Source organism: Gossypium arboreum, chromosome 5 (genome assembly GCF_025698485.1).
Source record: "Gossypium arboreum isolate Shixiya-1 chromosome 5, ASM2569848v2, whole genome shotgun sequence".
Lineage (NCBI taxonomy): Eukaryota > Viridiplantae > Streptophyta > Magnoliopsida > Malvales > Malvaceae > Gossypium > Gossypium arboreum.
Window position 1 is genome coordinate 84444423 of NC_069074.1, and position 19947 is coordinate 84464369.

General features: G+C 32.4%; 1 protein-coding gene and 1 long non-coding RNA gene across 2 annotated transcripts; both read right to left on the reverse strand.

Moving 5' to 3' along the window:
- Positions 1-700: 700 nt before the first annotated feature.
- On the reverse strand, positions 701-1763 carry LOC128292865 (uncharacterized). Its single transcript, XR_008282822.1, has 2 exons — positions 1292-1763; positions 701-911 (listed from the first exon to the last, which is right to left on the reverse strand). It is a non-coding gene; the product is annotated as an uncharacterized LOC128292865 (long non-coding RNA).
- Positions 1764-4101: 2338 nt separating this feature from the next.
- LOC108451426 (disease resistance protein At4g27190-like) lies at positions 4102-9552 on the reverse strand. The gene is made up of 4 exons (XM_053028843.1): positions 9118-9552; positions 8924-9028; positions 7261-7324; positions 4102-7178 (listed from the first exon to the last, which is right to left on the reverse strand). Exon 4 carries the CDS (start codon positions 6866-6868, stop codon positions 4268-4270), a length of 2601 nt encoding a protein of 866 aa, XP_052884803.1. The 5' UTR covers positions 6869-7178; positions 7261-7324; positions 8924-9028; positions 9118-9552; the 3' UTR covers positions 4102-4267.
- Between the last annotated feature and the right edge of the window lie 10395 nt (positions 9553-19947).

Below are 19947 nucleotides of genomic sequence, written 5' to 3' on the forward strand. Positions count from 1 at the left end.
ATTTTTATATAGAGTTTTCTATTTTTAAAATAATATATTGAGTTTTTAAAATAATTTTTATAAAGAATTAGGGTTAAATTGAGAGAAAGTATAAAATCTAAGGATTATAATTGTCATTATACTAACTAAGAAAAGTGTGATTGTTAGCTATTTAATAGTTGGGTAAAAACAATTTCAAAGCGTTAGTATCTAAATTGTAACTCTTTTAATTAAATGACACATAATTGAGGGATTAATAGTGTAATTTACTCTTATCTTTTTAAACATATGGATTAATTCACATATATTTGGGCTAATGTGTTATTAATTCACATATGTTTAACTAGTGGTGGGGCCGAAGATATTTTTGGAGGTCAAAATTAAATTGAATATTTTTATGATAGTAAGAATGTAATTTCACCATTTTAATAGTCTATATCTTTATAATTTTAAAGAATTAAATCAAATTTTTATCATTTTGAGAATTAAAGTGTAATTTTATTATTATTAATTTAAAATTTTATAAATTATAAAAGGCTTAAATGAAAAATTTCCATTAGCCACTTGATCCAACCCATATCACGTGTATTTATGTTGTTTTGGAAGGACTTGTAAAGAAACAAAATTTTTATATTTACGTTCTGTAATGTTTTTCATATTAACATTATTGATGTTTTTAAATTTATCTTCTGTAATATTAGAATTAGTTAAAAAAAGTAAGTGGTACATAATAACGAATATATGCCATTCAATTTAAACATTCACAATGCTTAATTTTCAAATTAACTCCTTAAATAGAAATAATTTCATTTACTGCTCCATTCATTTCAATATTTCCCTTTCCGCCACCATATATCACTACCAATTGGCCATGCAGTTTCTTGAGCTGCAGCAGATTCTTCCACTATAATTTCATCAACTGATTGGCTTGCCTGCAAAGCAAATTAAACCTTCACTTATTACTGTTTGCTTTTGATGATTGATGATGAGGAAAGCAAAGCCAGTTTTCCAAAATTGGACAAAGGATGACATATTAAGAACAATAACTGTGAATAATGCAACAAGGATATCTAGAAAGAAATACTGACAGCCAACAGAAACCATTTACAGTTGATGCAATTTCATTTAGTCATTTAAAGCATTAAAAAAAAAAGAAAGAATTTCTCTTAGAGAGCCAAAATAAAAATATTGCATTAATGGATAGAAATTAAAGATTAGTAAATAAAGAGTTTGGAAGAATACATAGAGAAAATAATTCAATGGATGAACTTTTGTTTTAAAGCTTATTATTGAGTTTGGAAGAGTAGTGTACCTGTGTTTTGGCATGCACTGATTGCTTTGAATCGATACTAAATCTTGTGGTTACGTTGGGACAACCTTTTAAATGTAAATTTATCAAAGATGGGAAAACAAAATGATAACCCACAGGGCTGAAGCTCACGAGGTTTGGTAGGATACAAAGATATAATTCGGCTAATCGAGGTAGGTGTATCACTTTCTCTTCGTCCTTACTCACATTTGACTCATCTCCTTCAAACACCTGCTCTAATTTGGAGACCCTTTGAAGGAATAATTGAAATAGGTTTTGAAGGCCGCCATGAGCAAGAGTAATCGGGAAGAGACATTTTAAGTTTTCACAGTTAAAGATTCTAATCCAACTCAATTTAGGGAAGCAAATAGGTTGGAGATGATGTTGTGATGGAGTTTGATCCTTCTCAATTATTTGCTCCAATTCCTCACAGTCAGATATATTCAACCACACTAATTGTGGCAAATTTCGAGCGATGGCAGGTGAGAAGATGTATCTTAACCTTTTGCAATCTTTGACTGTCAAATGAGTGAGATTTTGAAAGTGTTCAACTTGGATGGGAGCACTTGTTGATGTTCTTCCTCTCCTTTCAGGGCCTGTCACGTTGCTTATTTGCTTCATTCCTGTCATCTTCGAGAACTCCAATTCCTATAAACATATCATCAATCATGAATTTCAAAGTGATGAAAGCCATTCACTTCACACCTATCATTATATTAATTCATTTTCTTATGGAACTTCTATTTTAACAATTTATTTTATTAAAATTAAGGTTTAATTTATTTTACTTAATAAATTCTTTAAGTTTGAACACTAATGTTCAAAACTAGATTCTCTCCTTTAAGAATAAGCACAAGATTTCTTTTTCAATCTTTTATAGTCAAAGAATTCAAAATTTTAAAAAGTTTACTGTTCAACTCAAATACATATAATTATGATCATAAATTACCAAAAAAAATCTCCAAAAATATGGTGCAAAAACACAACATAAATAATATTACGTAGTACTAGATAGTGTTTGCAATATATATATAAAAGAAGCATAAATAATATATATATATATATTTCTCATATAGATTATAGAAGTATTTAGTTGAAATGTTATTTATGTTACTAATTGGTATTGTAATTAACTAAACTAGTTTATTTAGATTAGTTTTAGACCAAAATTCTAAAATGAGAACTATTTTTAAAGAGTTATACAAGCATTTATTTATTTTATACAAAAAAAATCAAAAGGTGAAAATTTTAATAAATAATATATATAAGAAGGTCTTACTTTTATATTTGTTGAAATGATTAAATGTGTCAATTGAGGACAATCTCTCACATTTAACTTGCTCAAAGATGGCGATGTCAGCACGATGTTGTTTCTATCATTTTCTTTCAATTGAGGCAAATTAATCAACTCAACTTCATTTAGTTGTACAAGACCTTGAGCCATTGAGGTTAACACTTCTGGTCCATGGATTATATCTTTTAATTGGGAACAGCTCTCTATCTTCAGAGTTTGCAATTGCCGAAGACTATTAGCAACACACATTGGGAAGAGAAATTTCAAATTATTGCAGTGTGTGACTTGTACTTCCCTTAGGCATTGGAAGCTTATGGTTGATACTTGTGAGTCTTGGATTATTTCATCCATTCCAAAGCACCTCTCTACCTTCAGAGTTTGCAATTTCCCAAGACTATTAGCAACACACATTGGGAAGAGAAATTTCAATTTATTGCATTTTGTGACTTGTAATTCCCTTAGGCATTGGAAGCTTATGGTTAATACTTGTGAGTCTTGAATTATTTCTTCCATTCCAAAGCAACACTCTATCTTTAGAGTTTGCAAATTGGGCACATTTAGTTTTTTAACGCTACCTTGAGCAACAATAATTGGAAAGAGAGATTTCAAGCTTTCACATCCCCAAAGATCAATTAGAATCAGATTTGGAAAGCAAATAGGTAGGGGAAGATGTTGTGATGACGATTGGTCTTGCTCCAATTCCTCATATTTACATGAATACAAATTGCTCAATTGTTCATTTGTCATCTCCCCAAACACCAATTCCTATAAACATATCATCAATTTTCAATTTCAAAATGTTCAAAGATGTCAACAACTAACTTAACATTTCATCAATTAATTTCCTTACAAAAAAATTATTTTACCTTAAATCAATATTATACTCCAAAAATGTGGTACAAAAACAATCATAAATAATATCACATAACCTGTGCATATATTTTATTGGACAAGTGTAACAACGCAATTGGGAATTACTTAAACTCATTTTCATATATTAATACAAAATAACAAACCACCTGTGTAAAGGCTATATTTAAAAAAAAATTAAATATTTTTTTTCTAGTTTATTTTTTATTACAAATTCTAAAATCATCCATAATTCCTTCCCACATTTAAATAGAAAGATAAACGTGCTTGAGTGCGCTCGAACCCACATCCTCCTATTCGCACAACAATATCGATACCAACTAAACTAAAACTTGTATATAATTTTATATAACTTATTTTTGTTTATCCACAAAATAGGTATAATATAATTTAGTATTAGATAAATAGCTTGCAACATATCTAAAACATAAAGTTTGGATAATTTTTTTTGAAAATTTCATTAATCTTATTATATGGTATTATAATCAACTAATTTGTTTAAAAGGTTATTTAGATTAGTTTTAGACCAAAATTATAAAATAAAATCTATCTTTTAAATAACTATTCAAACAACGAATTATTAAAGAAAAAAAAGAAACAAATTAATAAATAAATAATATAAAACAAAAAGAAAAATCTTACTTGTATCGTAGTCGAAATAATAAAATGTGACAGTTGAGGACAATCGTGCACTGTTAACTTCTGCAAAGACAATTGTGTGAGCATAATGTCGTTCACATCACTTCCTTTCAATTGAGGCAAATCAATCAACGAAACCTACAATGAAAAGCATAATCAAATTTCCCAATCTTTGACTATAGGACAATAAGGAAAAGAGATGCCAAGTTATTGCAATGAGATACACATACTTCCCTTAGATTTTGGAGTGAACATAGGTATGCCACTTGTGGGTCTTCGATTATATCTTCCAGTTGCGAGCAGCTTTTTATCTTCAAAGTATGCAATTGCCCAAGGCTATTAGCAACTGACATTGGGAAGATATATTTCAATTTTTTGCATCTCTCTATTTCAACAATCTTCAGACTTTGGAGGCTTAAATGACGACTGGGCCCTGCTTGTTCTATGCTCCTCAAATATTCAACAATCGGGAATAACACTTGCATCTTATCACAATCTGAAACTGTAACCTCTTCAAGCTTTTGTAAAAAACCTTGCGGCTGGGAAGCATTGCACATCTCTTCCAAATGAAACATACCACTTAATGATAACTTTCTCAAATTAGAGAGAGTAGTGATTGGCACTTGCTGCTTTGATGCATCAATTAGGCATTGCATAGAGTGGCACCATCGAAGATCTAGAGAAGTCAACTTACTAAATCCCAAGTCCAAGCTCGGAATAAGGTTTGGGTGACCCTCCACACCATTCAATTGAAGAGATTCTACATCTTCAAACAATTGCTTGCATGCTCCTACAGACTTATCGATTCCTTTTTGAAATGAAGACTTACCGATTCTTAAAGATTTTAAGATGGGACGAGTTTCAAGGTTCCTCTTTGGGAACCGCCATTCTCTTTTTATGCCAATGCAAACATCAAAGCTCCATAATCTATGAAACACAAAGCCATCTAGAAGATGTTCAGAAGAAATATCCAATGATATTACAACCAACTCCGACAATAAATTCAACTCTGATACGCTGGAATATCTTTCCTTTTTAGTTGAATTCTCAGTCGCCCATTTTAATGAAGGACTACCATGCAAGTATAGATCTTCTAAATCAGACAATCTTCGTAATAAATTAGGAGGGAATCCTTCAAGTTTCCAGCAATAAGATAAATCCAACAATTTTAGATTTTTTAGATCACCAGCTTCATTCGGCAATTCAATGATATCAGATCGACTTAAAGAGAGAATATGAAGTGACTTCAGCTTCCCAAGCATCGAGATGTCAGAGAGTTGACAACCAATCAAACACAAAGTTCGAAGGTTCATATGAAACTGAAATGCAGCTAGAGATATCAATTGATGATTCAAAGCACAAACTTGTAATTCCTCCATGCCCTCAAAGAATTCGCTTGAAGTTTCCATGAAACAATTGCCACCATGTAAAAGAAGTTTGAGGTATGGAAAACGCACTCCTTTAGGAAGTTCATCCGTTTGATCAGTTTCGAAGGAGATTGCTGTGTAATGCTTGAAACTTTCATCCATCGGGAGTGTTTTAACAGTCCCAAAAGAAATCTCCTTTCTTGAAGATGTTAACCACGAAGCAAATTGGTGAACCACATCATGCATCCTGACATGCCTTTCTCCGCAATCTAGCAACAAACTGGAGTTCTTGAGGATCTCAATTGATGCAAGCACTTCACTTCTAACATCTTTAATTGAGTCCATGCCTTTATACAACTTCAGTCCCCATGCATATCCTACCAAGTTCTCCACATAAATCTCATCATATTCAGGAAATAAAAAGCACAACAAGAAACATGTCTTGGTCTCCATATTCTTCAAGTAGTCGAAGCTCGCCTCAAGACATACATAGGCATTTTCTTTATCAAGATCCTCAATTTCAGTCAATCTACGATCTTTGAGTCTCCGGTATGCAGCTTGCCACTCATGCTGGGTTTTACCTTTCAAGGCACTTCCCAGTGGAACTATAGCTATAGGCAAACCCTCGCATTTTTTGACAATTTGATTTGCTAGGATTTTAATAGAATCATCAGAAAAGTCATCTAGACCTGCTTTCTTTTCAAACAGAGTCCAAGCTTCATCATCATCCAAACAGCCAAGTTGTACCACGTTTTGACAATCCATAGCTCGACATACTTGTTGAAGGCGTGTTGTTAAAAGAACTTTGCAGCCTTTATGATCATCCCCAATTGGAATTCCTATCTTCCCCTTTAAGTCGATAGATTCCCAAATATTATCAAGGATGATAAGAATCCTCGGTTCTTTCTTCAGCCTTAACCATAATTCTTTCTCAGATATTCTTCCTTGTTCATTCTTCATATCAAACCCTATATATTCTGCAATTTCATCTTTAATTTTCTCAAAATTTGGCTTTTGAGACACAGTCGTAATCACAGCTTTGTCAAACAAATTCAGTTTTTGAGCTTGACTTCCAACTTCACGAGCCAGGGTGGTCTTGCCCACCCCTCCCATCCCCCACAACCCAATCATGTTGATATTCTCATCTTTTAAGGCTTCAATGATTTGATAGAAGGCGGTCTCTGAGGATTTCGAAAACACAAATTCCTTAGAACATAGGAAGTCTATAGTGGGAAGGGCAGTAGGATCACGATAACCGACTGGTCCAAGTCGACCAAATTTTTCCAAAAGCTCAGCGATATCCTGAGTTTTCTTCATTGCTTTCTTACTTAATTGATATCTCCAAATCCAATTAGGACACCACTTGAGACACCTCTTATTCAGTTCAATTTCCTCTTCGAGAGTTCCCATATCCGATAGTGTTTCGCTTGCCTTTGCTTGCAAGTTCTGTACATCCTTATGAATTAGTAGAAGCTGCCTTTCAGCATTCTCAATCTCACGTTGTAGACGATCTCGTGCATCTGCAAGTTCACGCTTTTTCTCTCAGAGCTTTTCAACATTGTCATGAAAGCGACGGACATAATCAAGTTGACGTCCTACCGGCTTCAGCATACAGTCCACAATCAGTGTTCCAACGAAGTTCGAAGCAGCAGCGTCACAAAATCCGCAACCCATGCTTGACAAGCTCAAATTGAAGAATATAATGTTCCAAGTTCAAACCCTGTAGTGAATCATAAGTAATTACCATTAAAAAAAATTAAAGAATCAAAAAGTGTTAAAAAAGATAACACACTACTTCTTACCAAGGAAGGTGAAAGAGGATTCAAAGTATGAGAATCAATAGGCTTTTCTTCCAACTCAGTCCAGCTGAAAACACCACACAAAATGCGAATATTATTAGAAACTTAATAAACAAATATTGCTTGAAAAACTAGAGAATAAAAATATTATACAGACATTCGTATTGATATGATACCAAACTAAAAACAATTTTATACATTAGAAATTTAAATACAAGTAATGTATAGAATTGGGTAGAAAAGTATAAAGGAAAGCAAGACCTAGATGAGAAGTTTCTACTTCATTTTATCAATTCATATTAGTTGATAAAATTATAAATTGGAAGGATATAACTCATTACACAGATAAATATAATTTTAAAGATTAAAATTAATTTATTTAAATTTAAAATTAATTAAACTCTCTCTATTTAAGTCTATGTACTTTTTTTATTAAATTATATAAATTTAAAAAATTAAAACTAAAACTACCCAATAGTAATTGTTGAGTTTTTATCTCTACTAAATTTGGTTAAATGGAGTTGAGAGCGACACCATGACTTGCTGTCATATATAGATTATATATATAACGTGTTTGACTAAGTTAGTGTCACGAGTCAGTTAGGCACTAACTCGATCGTAAAATAATTAAAATATTCTTACTTTAAAAAGTAATTAATATTATTTTAATATTAATATAAAGGTATTTTTATCTTAATTTTCATACTTTTGTTTAATATTCAAGTAGAACAACTAAAAATAGTATTTAAGAATCAAACACAAAACCAATAAAATTTATGAAAATTCTTGCCACTACCATAATATAATGTATTGAAATATTTTTATAAATATATTTTAATATAAAATATTTCCGTTTGTGATAAAATCTAGTAGATATAGATCATATAGAATTGGTTTCTTTATTTTATTTAATAAAATGAACTTTATAGCTTTTATTTCATTTTGTTTGTTTTATTTTTGTCAATTCATTTAAGTTAATAAAATTAAAATTGAGCAAAACTCGATCCGATTTGAAAAATTGAAAAAAATTAAATTTTAAGTCAATTGAATAGATTTGAATTTTACAATTCAAATAATAGATTGGTGTAAATACTTCTTTAATCTCTATCAATTTTGAAAATGAGCAAATTAGTCTCTTTCAACAAAAATTACAAAAATAATTAAAATAAATTTCAAAAATTCAAAATATTTTTAAAAATTCCAATTTTTAATAAGTTTAAAATTTTTAAAAATATAAAAATATAAAAATAAAGTTAATTTAAAAAATTAAAATAATAATTTTAAGACCTAAATAAGTTAATTAATAATTGAAGTTTATTTATTTTGCTTTAAAAAGTTTTCAAATTATAAATGGTTTCAATTTAAGTGCTTTAACATGTAATTAGTTATACAATAACAATATTTTAATTTAATATGTTTAATTTTTAATTTAACTCTATAATTTCACTTTATTCAATTTTATTTCACTCGACTCAATTCAAAAAATTTCAAATCGATTTACAATGATAAAATAGGACTTTTCAACACGATTAATTTAAAATTTTTGACTTGATTTGATCCAACGTTCATCCCTAAATAAAATATTATACACGTGTGTAATGTGATATAATTAAAAATAAAAATGACAGATAAATAGTTAAAAAATAAGAAATGTAAATATTATTACCCTCACGCTAATAATGATGGAAACATATCCACTTACTACTTCAATATGAAGTTGTAACTCCAAGACTTTGATTGTCAATCCAAACACTCTTTTACCTCTGATTTGCTTCAACAAGAACATAAAAAGAAGAGATGAGATCAAAAATATATATAACAAATTTAATTTATATGTAACACAAATATAAATAGATTTACCTCACTTGGGAACTTCAATATCAAACTACACTTAGTGTTGAGAAGATTCTTGCTACTTCAATACAATCAAAAGGGATTTGAAGGTTTTGGTTTTTTTTTTTTGTTTTTTTTTTGAGCAAAAGTAAGTAAAACTGAATACAAGAAGAAAGGAACTTGAAGAAAGGGAAATAAAAAGAAAGAACAACAAAGTAGAAATCAAGGTTGAACTAAAATAAGGAGAAACTTTCAGAAAGAAATGGAAGTTGATCTGCCTGGAAAAGTCAACCGTTCGGAAAGCATAAACTCTGACACAACTGGGTTTTCTTGGTTTAGTAGCCAAAGGATTTGTGTCATGAGATTAGTGCAGTATTGGGATTTAAATTATGAGGATTTGTTTTTCTCAATTGTATTTTAGTGGATTGAAAAGTTCCTTTGCAACAACTTGGTGCTAATTGGTTTGCCAATGACCTACGCATTTGTTTTGGAATTAACAGCCACATGACACGAAATGAGGACGACTTAGAAAAAAGTCAAAGACCTTGTGTCATATATTTTCCTTCCAAGTTTCAATAATTGATTTGTTTTAATTATTTATATGATTTTCACTACATTTAAAATATCTACTTTTCTTCACTTCCTTTTCTTAATTTAAAATGGTTTTTCTTTATTCATTTTTATACATTTAAGTTGTATTTTCTATTATTTATTTGTTTGCAAATTTTAGAGACACATGTAAGTGTACTTGTTAAAATTTATTTATTTTTATTATATAGAAAGCTCTTTTCCTCAAAATTAACTATAAATAACAATAGAGTTTTTGAAATTTCAGACTCATTCGAGAGACTTTCAAATATTCCAATGTTAAAATTATGGATTTGGACTAAATTATCGAAAAATGCCTAAAAGCAAAATTAACAGAATAGGCAGTCTTTTGTAAAAATTATGGGAGTAAGCAAATTTTACAAAAACACTCTCAGCTATAAGTGGTTTTAGCTAATTTGCATAAAAATTCTCCCAGTTGAAAGCATTTTCAATTTGTTGTTAGAAAAACGCTTCCAGCTAAAAGCGCTTTCTACCAAATTAACTAAAAACGCTTTTAGCTAGACGCGTTTCCCCCAACAATAACTCCAATGACTAATTTCTCCAACGACTATTTAATTAGCCATTGGACCCCACCCCTACGGTCCCATTTTATTTCCTATATAACCCCTCCCCATTTCATTTTTCTTCCAATTCAATCTCAACTCTCTCTCACGTTCTCAAATCTCTCTCAAATTTCTCTAGATTCCTTCTTAAATTCCCACTCAAAATTTATTTCTCTCTCAAGTTTATTTTTTTATTAAAATTATCTTAACATTTTCATAAATTATTTTTTCTATTAATTATTCGTCGTTTTTCGAAATTAGCAATGACAAAATCTCTAATTTGTTTTGATGACAACCATATTTTCGTCGACCAATTGCAAATGGTAAGAATATTTTTTTTATTATATTTCAATGTTGTTTAATTTTACTATTTACTTATTATATTTGAATTTAATATTTTGTATATATTTTACCTAAATAGGAAGAATATCAAATTTTAGAGACGTATGCGAGGAACCTTTAAGGAGGGTTCCAGAGACGATTTTTGGAGTCCGGATATATATGAGTTGGTTAAGAAAAAATTTTGGTGGGCTTGATGAGGATTTAACTAAAGTTTAAAAAGAACAACAAGCTTGTGTTGTAACACCCCAAAATCTAGCCTAGAAGTTATGACTAGATACTGAGGGATTACATCAACCCGTTCAAAGCTTCGGTTCAAATCAAAATCAATGCATGCTTCGAAAACATAAAATTTTGGCAAAACACCCATACATGGTTAGAAAAACTGAGTTCAAAAACACTTATTTAAAACCTATAATTCACATTCAAAATCGCGCATTTTGAAAGTACTAACATGAGCAGATAATTTCCAATATTAAAACAACCATTCATTACAAACCATATAACACCCCAAACCCGGCCTAGAAGACTCAACCAAATTCGGAATACTTAATTGATCACCGAAGTGATCGTGAGGAAACCTTACAAATCAAATTTTTCAAAAACCATTAATTTAGGTTATAATTGAATTTAACAAATAACCGAAGTAGAAAGCATGAATGTAAATTTAAAACAGAATTTGTACCATAGCATTATAAATCTTTACAGCTACACTTACAATTGGCACCGGTTGCAACGCTAAATAGAAATTTGCAGCTGAGCTGCCAAAATTTTACACTTAAGAGCCCTTTAGTACAGATCCTCAGATATATAACCCTAGGTTTCCTGGAAACGATGATTATTAGTACTGTCCACAACCCTCAGGGTATTGGGACTATTAGTGTGCAGATAAATTGCTAGTCTCGTATATTACACAGCAATGCTAGCATATAAGTTGTACTGTGTAATGCGGTAAACCGTAGTACAGATAGTAGTACGTAGCGTGGCTAACGTATGTGCGGTACAGTGCAATACGGTAAACCGTTATATCATCTATATGATGTCATCCTGGGTTGCCCGGCAACGATGATCATCTATGCAGTTGAACTACCAGATCAAATCAGTCTTCCTTCTCTTCAAAAACCCACCCAAAAGCTTTATATGCAGATGCGTGTATGCAGACGTATGTATGCAGATGTACCAATTCAGATAGCAAATCCAGATAGTCACTCAGAAGCAGTCACATACAACCAGTCAATCAGTTATCGAAACGTGCAAACTTATACGCATAGATTTAGTACCTAACATTCCATAAAACCAATCACAACTAATCCTCAAACTACAGTCAGAGTAGATCCATATCAACCTTCAATAAGCTTAGTCGAGGGTTGGAACACATAGAATTGTGATTGCACTTAAATTGCCCTAAAATTTAGAATTTAGCGAGTTAGGGCCACATGCCCATATGCTCTGGCTGTGTGGAGCATTCTAGGTTGTGTTGGGATCCCAACGCCCGTATAAAGGGTAGCACATGACCGTGTGGCAGAGGTACACGCCTGTGTGGAGTAGGGATACGACCGTGTGAACAGGTCCTGTAACTTATTGTCCAACTTCACTAATTTAAGGAGCAGAGCAGACACGACCGTGTGACGGTCTCACAAGCCTATGTGGCCACCAAGCATAGCCGTGTGCCCCGATACACACGTCCGTGTGGAAACCCTAGGCCCTAAATCAGACACACGGCCGTGTGTCCCAAAGCACACTCCCGTATAGAAGCCCTAATTTCCCAAATCAATCACACAGCCGTGTGACTCCAAAACTCAGAATCCCTAATTCCCAAATCCACATGCCCGTGTGCCCAAAGAACACGACCATGTGAAAATTAACAAAACCCTAAATCGGTCACACGCCCATGTGGCCAGGCCGTGTGGCATCCAAAGTTGGCCGAAACCCTAGTTCCCAAATCCAAACGGTCGTGTGCCTCGGCACACGCCTGTGTGGCCGTCAGAGAAGTCACAAATCCTCTCTAAAACATCCCCGAAAACACAATTTCTAGCCCCGAAACACTACCCAAATCGCATTAGATAAAAAATACAAAATCTGACACATTTCAAGCATAAAACAACGATATTCCATCCTTAATCGACTATTCACAAAGTCAAATTAGGATTCGCAATTAAAAAGGAAAAAGGTTAGGAACCTATACCTGCTTCGACGATGAAGAAGATGATAGATGAGCGTACTTCTAGGAATCGAAGACAACACATTCTTTTCGAATCACTTTGAAAAACAAACAGCAAAAAAATAATGGGGAGAGAAAAGAGGAGAGAAAGAAGACATGAAACAAAAAAAAGATAAAGAATAAAAATTTAAAAAAAATGAAAAAGTATAAATCCTCATCAATTAAAAACTTAAACTAAATTATCAATTAACAAAATTAAAAATAGTTCCACAAAATGCCTACAAGAAGGTTCAAACCCCGAACCTCAAGGTACACTAACATTCACTTCACCACTAGACCAGCAGGCCCATCCTGTCACTTAATTGCACAACTAACTACATATGTGTGAACTTCTCACTGTCCCTATGCTCAAGACCCAATACTTTTAGGCCCAAAATTTGGGGCGTTACAAACCATATATTTTATTTTCAAAAAATACTTAAATGATTACTTAACCTTGTAGCGGAAAATTGTTCAAGTTGTTTTAGTTTGAAAACTGAAATCTAACTTGTTAGCTCGTGTGATTTGCAATTTAATGCTCAAAAATATTAAATGCCGATGAATAAAACAAAAACCAAAACTAGGACAAAAAACATATTACAGTCTAAAAATAACTAAATCGTAAACCCATAAATATTTTCTCTGCTAACCAATCCAAGCTCCCGCATGTCGTCCGGTCCTAAGTAAGAAGTTAAATTGAAACATATTTGTTGATTATGACTCCTATTTCAGTCAAATTTGAGAAATAATCTTTCAATTAAACTCTATTTATTTGTTTCAATCAAACACTGATTAGTTTAGATTAATTTATTATTATTTGAACTATGAATTTAGCCTATAAATTGGCTCTTTTACAACCTTAGAAAATACACCTATTAGAGATTAGAACTCATAGGGTTCTTTGTTTTTGGGTTTTCAGGGTTTAGTTTTTATCTCTATCTTATACTCTTCGTTCTTTTGTCATTATAGTAAAATTATCTTTGCCCGCAGGTTTTTTTTTATCTTATTTGGAGGGATTTTTTCACATTAAATTTGTGTGTTTAATTTCTCAATTTATTCTGCTATTTTTTTACTTATTACTTAATGGGGTCGATCCTAAAAAGTGGTATCAGAGCTAATTCAATTTTCATAGGTCAGCTCGTTTAGAGATGGCAGCAACAAGATTTGAAATTGATAAGTTCGATGGTGAGACAAATTTTAATTTGTGGCAAGTTAGGATGATGGCAATTCTAGTTCAATCTGGATTGAAAAAGGTTGTTATCGGGTGATGCGTCGTTGAGAGCACCAAAAATATCCTATTCCCTACAAAATAATGAAAAAGAACAGTAAAGGGGAAGTAGGGTCGAATCCTCAGGGACCAGATTATACAAATGCTTGTCTCTCAAATCACAGGCGAATCGTGCCCAAGAAAACTCAAGTGATGAAAAAAAATAAAAATAACAGAATTAAAGATTTGATTTGGAAAAAATAAAAAAACAGAATCTAAAGTTGACTGAAATTGTGATTACAAAAATAATAAAAATAATAAAGGGAGTTAAAGGAAAAGAAATTCTTATTGGTAGATTCCAGCCTCCAGTTGTCTCATTCTGCCTTGGGTTCAATCCTCGGCTTTCAAATAACCCTTCTCAACTCAAGTAAGCCAGTTATAGTAGAAGAGGACGCCTACGACCACCAGCTCCAAAGATTAAACTTACGATTTTTAGGGAACCTGACTCTAGCCGGTAATCTATGCTAGATCAACGCTTCTCAATGGCGAATCCCACGCCATTTTGTCTCTTTGGCTCGCCAACCTCTGACGCAGTAAGTTAACGAACCGACTGTGCAATCCTTCCAAAACATACAAAGTGGCCGCCTTTGCATATGCTGAAAAGCTTGCTTATTAAGGGCTATGGACGGAAGCGTCAGCCCGTAGTGCAGAGAAACGATGAATACTTAGCGAGAAGGCTAAGTACGGATTCTAGGCCTCAAGAACCCTTTTTGGGGAATATTGACAACTTTCGGCTAGATAGGTTTTAGTGGCTCATGATGATGGTGGAAAAGAAAATAAATTTAAAAATGGAAAAGGGAATTTTATTGAAAGTAAATATGAAGAAACAAAAGCCTAGACTTTCAGGGGAGAGTATTTACAGAAAAAGATGAACACCCCAAATAGAGTCACTTCACCCCCTATTTATAGTGCTAGGGAGATAGTCTAATTTAACTTAAATTCTAAAAAGATATACATTTAATTAAAGATAAATAAAAATAATTAAAATAAAATCCTAAAATTAAATAATCCTAATAATTATCTTAATATTAATTATCCTAATATAAATAAAATGGAGTCTTATAAAATAAAATCTCTTCTTTTTGCGTTTTTAGTCCTTGTGTCTTCCATGCTCGCACTTTTGGCACAATCTTTTTCTTGTGTCGCATATCAGCCCATTGTGTCTCCAAATTCGCACTTTTGTCCCTTAATTTTTCTTTTGCCTCCAAATCAGTCCCTAAAAGATAAAAAGACATAAATAGCTCAAATTAGTGAGATCAAGCTCAGAATAAACACATGATTAATACATAAAAATACGTTATTCTATAGCATTATCAAATTCCCCCTACTTAGTCCATGCTTGCCCTCAAGTATGGTTCCTATCCACTATGAAAGTTAGATTCTGCCATAAAAGAAATACCACTCCAAAGTTTCATAAGAATTAGCTAAAAATGCATATGAAAAATAAAGAGAACCCTAAGCTTGCTTTAGTAAAATAGAAAAAGTTTTCCAATTAATACACACAGAAATTAAAATCAATTTGAATTATTTCATGGAAATTAGGTGAATTACTAAACCTACCAAGACACCCTCTTTGTTTCTTCCTTTAGTCCCAAATTTTATTTATTTACATATATTTTTTTCTTTATTTATTTATTTATTTATTTCTTTATGCATGTATGTTGAACCTTTTGACGCGAAGAGTGATGACAGTCAAGCACCAAACCCCGGTTACTCAGCCCAACATACTTTTTATTTTTTATTTTTCCTAAGAACATGTGGAACCTTTTGATGCGAAGAATGTAACGCTACCGTTCCCGATACCGTCACCGAATTCGAGTACGAGGTGTTAATGGACTTAATTCATTAATTAAATAGCTCAAACAATTTATTTTAGAATTTCTAGATAAGCTGGCTAACTGCATCACAGTCGGTAAAAAATCCATATCTCGAGTTACGAAACTTGAAATCCAATTCTGTAAATTTTCTCTAAAACTAGACTCATATATATACTTACTAAATTTTTTCTAGAATTTTTGGAAGGGCCAATTAGTACAGTTTATTAGTTAAAATCTCCCCTGTTTCAGGGTTCAACTGCTCTGACCCCTATGTATTTCGAATCAGATATCTCCCTGTACAAAATTTCAATGATTATTCTGTTTATTTCTCATAAAACTAGACTCAATAAGGAATCTGTAAATATAAAGCATGACTTTCAATTATTTTTTTACCATTTATGGTGAATTTTTAAAGTCAGAATAGGGGATCAAGAATATCACTCTGGCCTTGTTTCACAAAAATTTAAATATCTCATAAAATATAAGTCATTTACCTATTTTGTTCCATCCATATGAAAATAGACATAATAAGCTTCGCTTTCATAACTTATCCATCATATAATTCCATTTCTACTATTTTTAGTTATTTTTCAAATTTACATCACTGCCGTTGTCAGATTCTGTTTTGTGGTAAATTTTACCTTACTATAGATTTTTTATGGACTAAATAGCATTTTAAACATACATAACATCAAATATGATTTAGATTGGCCATTCCAATGGCTAATCATTTACAAACCCTTTTCTTACCAAATCATAACCATATCAAAAAATTAGTTACACAAAGTGAGTATAGTGCTATACATGCCACACTTATAACATACAAGCCATTTTACCAATTTAGGTTTTCGGATAGTGTGAACGAGTCTTCGATATATCCCGATTCTCAAGCTGGCTCGTCAAAACTACAATGAGTGAAAAGGAGGGAGTAAGCATAAATGCTTAGTAAGTTCACATGCAAATAACAAGTAACATGATCATGCTATTTAACATAAACATTATTTGCATAAACAACACCAAGACATTCATGTTACATTTGCATTTAATATCTTACTACGATTTCATCATACCAAGTTCTCAACCCGAGGGTTTAAATGCGTACTTGTCAAATTTTCTCATTCACCACACTTACCAACATGTCACCTTCATTTTAGGCATTCTTCTTATTCCATTAGAGTTCTCCCGTTGAACACATCGGAATATGATTTCGGATACGTGGATAATGTGCTAAACAAGCTCAATAGCTTTTCAAATCTATGTAGCCAAGCTACCATGTAACCCGCCCATAAACGAACTCAGACTCAACTCAACGAGCTCGGGCGTTCGCATCCATAAGTGAACTCCGACTCAACTCAACGAGCTAGGATGCCTAGTTACATCTCACGAACTCGGACTCAACTCAACGAGTTCGAACATTCGCATCCATAAGTGAACTCGGACTCAACTCAACGAGTTCGGATGCCCAAATATCCTAGTGACATGTCACTTGTACCCTAATCTATTCCCAAGGTTCAAACGGGATTCTTTTCAATTACACGTTTCGATCGCCTTCTTTGGAATATAGAAATCGGTATTTGCTAACATCTCATACTTATCAAATTGTTCGCATAATTTGCATATCACCAAATAATAGTTCACAAAGCATAATATTTAATGATATTAAATATCATATCATACAAATATCATTAAATCACTTAAAATAAAAATTATGTTACCTTATTTACACATGAACTTACCTCGATACAAAATATTAGCAATCGAGCCTATTCCTCGTAAACTTTGTTTTTCCCTCGATCACGACTTGAATCTTGTTTCTCTTGATCTATAATACCAAATTAATTTATTTAATACATACATTCATCAAAACAGCCCCTAATACAAACTTTTGCATAATTACACTTTTTCCCCTAGGCTCGGGAATTAAACTTCATCACTTATTCTTATGTTTTATGACATGCTGATCATTTTTCCCTTCTATAGCAACATCCAATTCACACTCTAACATGTACTTATGACTATTAGGTATTTTTACTGATTAAGCCCTTTTACTCGTTTTCATTTAAAACCGAGTAACACAAGTTGTCTAACATAATTTAAAACCTCATATTATATCCTAAAATATCAAAATATCAAAATACACAAATTTCACCTATGGGTATTTTTCCAAATATGAACCCTAGGTTGAATTATTGCTAACATAAGCTAAATCGAGCTATCGGGATTCCAAAAACATAAAAATCATTAAAAACGGGGCTTGAAATCACTTACTACGAGGCTTGAAAGTTGAAGAAACCCTAGCTATGGAGAGAGGTAATTCGGCAGCAACATTATGGAGAAGATGATCATTTTGTGTTATTTTTCCCATTTTATTTCATTAAATATACAAATGACCAAAATGCCCTTCCTTACTAAGCTTTCAAAAATTCCATCCATGTCCAATTTTTGTCCATAAACTTAGAAATTGGTCAAATTGTCCAAAGCAATTTCATACTAAAAACTTCTAGAATATAAGTTTTGCAAATTATTCGATTTAGTCCCTAATATCAACTTAAGCACTTTATGCATAAAATTTCATCACGAAATTTTCACACAATCATGCAATCATATCATAAACCTCAAAATAATCATAAAATAATTATTTCTATCTCGAATTTGTGGTCACGAAACCACTATTCTGATTAGGCCCTAATTCGGGATATTATAAAGAGTGATGACAGCCAAGCACCCCACCCCAGTTACTCAGCCCAACACATTCTTAAGAATTAATTCCGGTTAGCGGAGCTTTAACTATCACATCACACAACCTTTTGGCGCGAAGTAGAATGACAACCCAAGCACCCTACCCTGATTACTCAGTCAGTCACATTCTAAGCTGTACTCATAACCATGGAAAAATTTATTAACAATTAAATGAAATTAAAATTTTGAGAACTCAGGAAAAACAATTTAAGTGTCAAGAACAAGTTTCAATAATCACCTAATAGCCATGAACATAAATTAAGCATGCAAACATTTTAAGTGTTCACTTTATATTAAACTTGATCAATTTTACAAAAAGCAAGATAGAGTTAACTCTATTAATCACAATTATTTTTAGCCTAATAAAAATAAAACAGTAGAGATGGCATCAACTATGAGAAAAATCATAACTAACTCAGTAGACAAAAATCATACATTTGGGTCAAACAGTGGGCAAGTCGTGATCAAATTCTTGGGTGTGAAAAGAGGCAGAATATGCTTAAAAAAATAAATATAGGCGGCATCAGCAACAAAAACAGTAGCAACAATGAAAATAGTATGTTTAACGGCATGTTTAACGGCAGAAATAATTGGGATTACCTCCCCCCACTTAAAGCACATTGTCCTCGATGTGGAATGAAATAAATAAATAGATGGGAAAAGTTAAGAGGAACTTCCTGTGTAGTTACTGTCGTTCGTGCATTATGGTAATGAGTTATCCCTATTGTTGCTTCGGTTTACCTAGATAAAAGAAGAGAATTTTATCAACATCCAAAAAAATAAAATAAAATAATAAATAGTAAAATAAATAAATAAAATAAAATAAAATAAAATTGGGTTGCCTCCCAATAAGCGCTTGTTTAACGTCGCTAGCTTGACGCCATGAATCGTTCTATGGTGTCTCTAAATGAATTTTTTTCGACCGTGTGGGCCTGGAAATTCTCGTAGAATGGCTTCAGTCGTTGGCCGTTGACTATGTAGCACCCTAAACCCGGCCCAGAAGTTATGGCCAGATCCGGCATGCCACATCAAAACGTTAAAAAAATTCCATTCTAAGTCCGAAAATCGTACTTGATGTTCAAAAGATTAATTCATTAAGGGTTAAAGTGAATGGAAGCTGCACCGGTAGGAAACCGAAAAGAGGTGGTGAGTCCATCGGATCGCTAAGTACCAAGCTCCTTCGGATCCAATCCTGACATGCATACCGCCATTGCCACACCTTAACGTCATGGATATTTCTAGGAAACCGATTCGATTAAGTCATTTTAGGAAAAGTGATTAATTTTGGAAAATACTTTCATTGCGGAAGCTTTGCTTGTTGTCGTGTTATTTTGAAATCAACTC